This window comes from Antrostomus carolinensis, unplaced genomic scaffold (assembly GCF_000700745.2).
Source record: "Antrostomus carolinensis isolate BGI_N321 unplaced genomic scaffold, ASM70074v2 scaffold26875, whole genome shotgun sequence".
Lineage (NCBI taxonomy): Eukaryota > Metazoa > Chordata > Aves > Caprimulgiformes > Caprimulgidae > Antrostomus > Antrostomus carolinensis.
The window spans coordinates 612-3,248 of record NW_010318831.1 but is presented as its reverse complement, the minus strand read 5'-3'; the positions used below and the strand labels follow the sequence as shown (position 1 = coordinate 3,248).

General features: G+C 58.4%; 1 protein-coding gene across 1 annotated transcript in view; it reads right to left on the bottom strand.

The window, feature by feature from the left end:
- Positions 1-1,203: 1,203 nt before the first annotated feature.
- Positions 1,204-2,637, bottom strand: part of S100A14 (S100 calcium binding protein A14) — a 1,772-nt gene continuing 338 nt past the window's right edge. Inside the window, exons 2-3 of the mRNA XM_010169066.2 lie at positions 1,431-1,577; positions 1,204-1,323 (exon numbers count right to left, since the gene is read on the bottom strand). Of these exons, the coding sequence (XP_010167368.2) occupies positions 1,204-1,323; positions 1,431-1,577 (267 nt within the window). The remainder of the gene's footprint in view (positions 1,324-1,430; positions 1,578-2,637) is intronic.

Sequence of the window (2,637 nt, the reverse complement as noted above, 5' to 3'; positions counted from 1 at the left end):
AGGTCCCAGGCACATAGGCAGCCCTGTGCACACTCGCAGCACCGTGCACACTTGCAGTGTCCCTTGCACGCTCACAGCATCCCTTGCACACTGCCAGGTCCCAGGCATATGGGCAGCCCTGTGCACACTCACAGCACCATGCACGCTTGCAGTGTCCCTTGCACGCTCACAGTGTCCCTTGCATGCTCACAGCATCCCTCACACACTCACAGAGTCCCTTACACGCTCGCAGCGTCCCTTGCACACCCACAGCGTCCCTTGCACTCTCATGCTCCGCGCCAAGATGCCGCGGGGCTGCACAACCCATCATCAGAGCCACCATCGGCGCAGCCCCACCCCTCCCTGCTCCCCACGAAGGATAAACGAGGTCACCCCCATCCTGATCGGGGTTCGGGGGTTTGTTTGGTTGGTTTTGTTTTTTTTCCAGTGGTTTTTTCCTTTATTAATTTATACAAAAATGGTTGGAAGTGACACAAGCTGATAACAACCCGCCACCGTCCCAGCCCCGAGCCCAGCCACCAGCTGGGTGCCAGCATCCCTGGAGAGGGGCAGGTAGGGGAGCATCGTGTCACACACCCTGGAAGAGCACCCCAAAACCTGGGCAGGGTGATCCCTGCATGGAGGGAAGAGCAGAGAATACACCCAGGCCATGAACAGCAACATCGGATGTCCCTGAAGGTGCTCGAAGCACGTGGCAGAGTGGTGGCAAAGTGGGGTCCCATGGGGTGGCAGGGCGTGGGGCCGGGGGGGACAAGCCCACACATCCAAGGAGGATTTTGGGGAGAAAGGAGCTGAATGCCTCTCGTTGTGATGTTCCAGGGCTGGGGGGGGACCTGCAACCGGAGGGTTTTTGAGGCTGGAGGTGGGACAACCCTGGGGGTAAAAGCTCTGGAGTGAAGGACAGAGAAAGGTGGTTCCAGAGCTGGGGCCAGGAACCCCCTTGCCACCTCCCTCCCACCGCGGCACGGGCCAGAGCTGGGGATGGGAAGGGAGGTTTCCTGACGGGAAGGAGAGATGAGAGAGGGTAGGGATGGAGCTGGGGAGGAGGATCCCTCCACCCCAGCTGGGGACGCGAGGAGGAGACAAGCCCCAGCAGGAGCGACGCTGCGTTTTCCCAGGAGCATCCCACCAGGACCAGCAGCCTCTCGCGCTTCTCGATGCAGAGCCTGAGGCCTTGGGCACCTTCCCATCCCCCACCACCTTCTACTTCCTCCGACAGCCCTTGGCCGCGTCCCCCATCATGTCCCAGTATTCTCCGAACTCCAGTTTGGCCTCATCAGGATCTCCCATGCATTCGATCTTCTCTTCCAGTGGTCCAACACACTGCAACGGGGGCAGAGAAAAACATCAGGAGGATGGAGCTGTGGGGTCCCACGGGCAGCCCGTGTCCACCCCAGCTCTCCCTGCCCACCCCCAGGCTCTGTCCTCACCTTCCCCAAGTGGGGCAACTTCTGCACCACCAGCTCCTGCATCTCGTTGGGGGTCAGGTACTCCTTCTGCCCCTTCACCGCGTAGCAGTGGAACTGGTTGATGACGGTCTCAATAGCCCGTTCCACATCAGTGAGCTCCTGGCAGTCCTGTGTGGTGGGGATAGAGAGGGTGAGCACCAGTGGGACACCTCTCCAGAGGGTGGGACAACTCCTAGATGGACAAGACACACTCCCCGAGTAGATGTGCCAATCCTCTCTACAGATGTTCAACCCCTCCACAATGATGTGATAAACCTCCGTTATCAACATGAAACCCCTCCATCCAGATGTGAGACCCTCCTCTAGAGATGTAGGACCTCCTTGTACAGATGTCAGACCCCCCTACAGATGGAAGACCACTCCATACAGATGCGAGACTCATATATGAGTGCCAGACCAGATGGAAGATCTCACCATACAGACGTCAGACCCCACCATAGATGTCAGACCCCACCATACAGATGTCAGACCTCACCATACAGATGTTGCATCCTTCCATACAAGCTCTGCACAGCTCTGATACCCCTCAACATCTACCATAACCCACTTCCAACTCAACTTGACAAGCATGTCACCCCCCACCTTTGCTTGCCCAGACTTCTCCCTGCCCGGGGCCACTGAGGCTCAGCCACCTCGGCGTCTCCGGGCGCTACACCCACGGCGCACGGGGGCCGCGGCGGCGGCTGTCCGGACTGGTTCTTCCTCTCCTTTTGCACAAGCAGTGGATGGTGGGATGAGTCAGTGCCCAAGACAACTCGGGTGCCCGCCAGGATGAGGTTTGGCAGTGGTGGGAACACTTCTCACCCTCCCCATTGAGGCTGCAGACCCCTTCCCATGTGGGTTGGGGGGCAGAGTTTGGCCTGACCCACGTACCCGGCTCCCCGGTCACTCGTGCTAATGAACCAAAGCTGCGTGTGAAGGGAAATGATGGTGATTCATTCGGTATCTGCGGTTTCCCCTTGAAACACCATGAAACCACATCAGGAGATGCCCATTAAGAAGAACCCAACAAATCTTCAGAGCCTGTACCCGGCACCTTGGCTCAGCCAAATCCTTCACAGGTGCAAAGAGCCGTGGGGTTGGCACCTCTCGTTTGAAAGCCGAGGAAAACAGGAGACTTTCTGCCATTGGGCATCCTTGGAGAGGTTGCAAGGAGTGAAAGCACGTC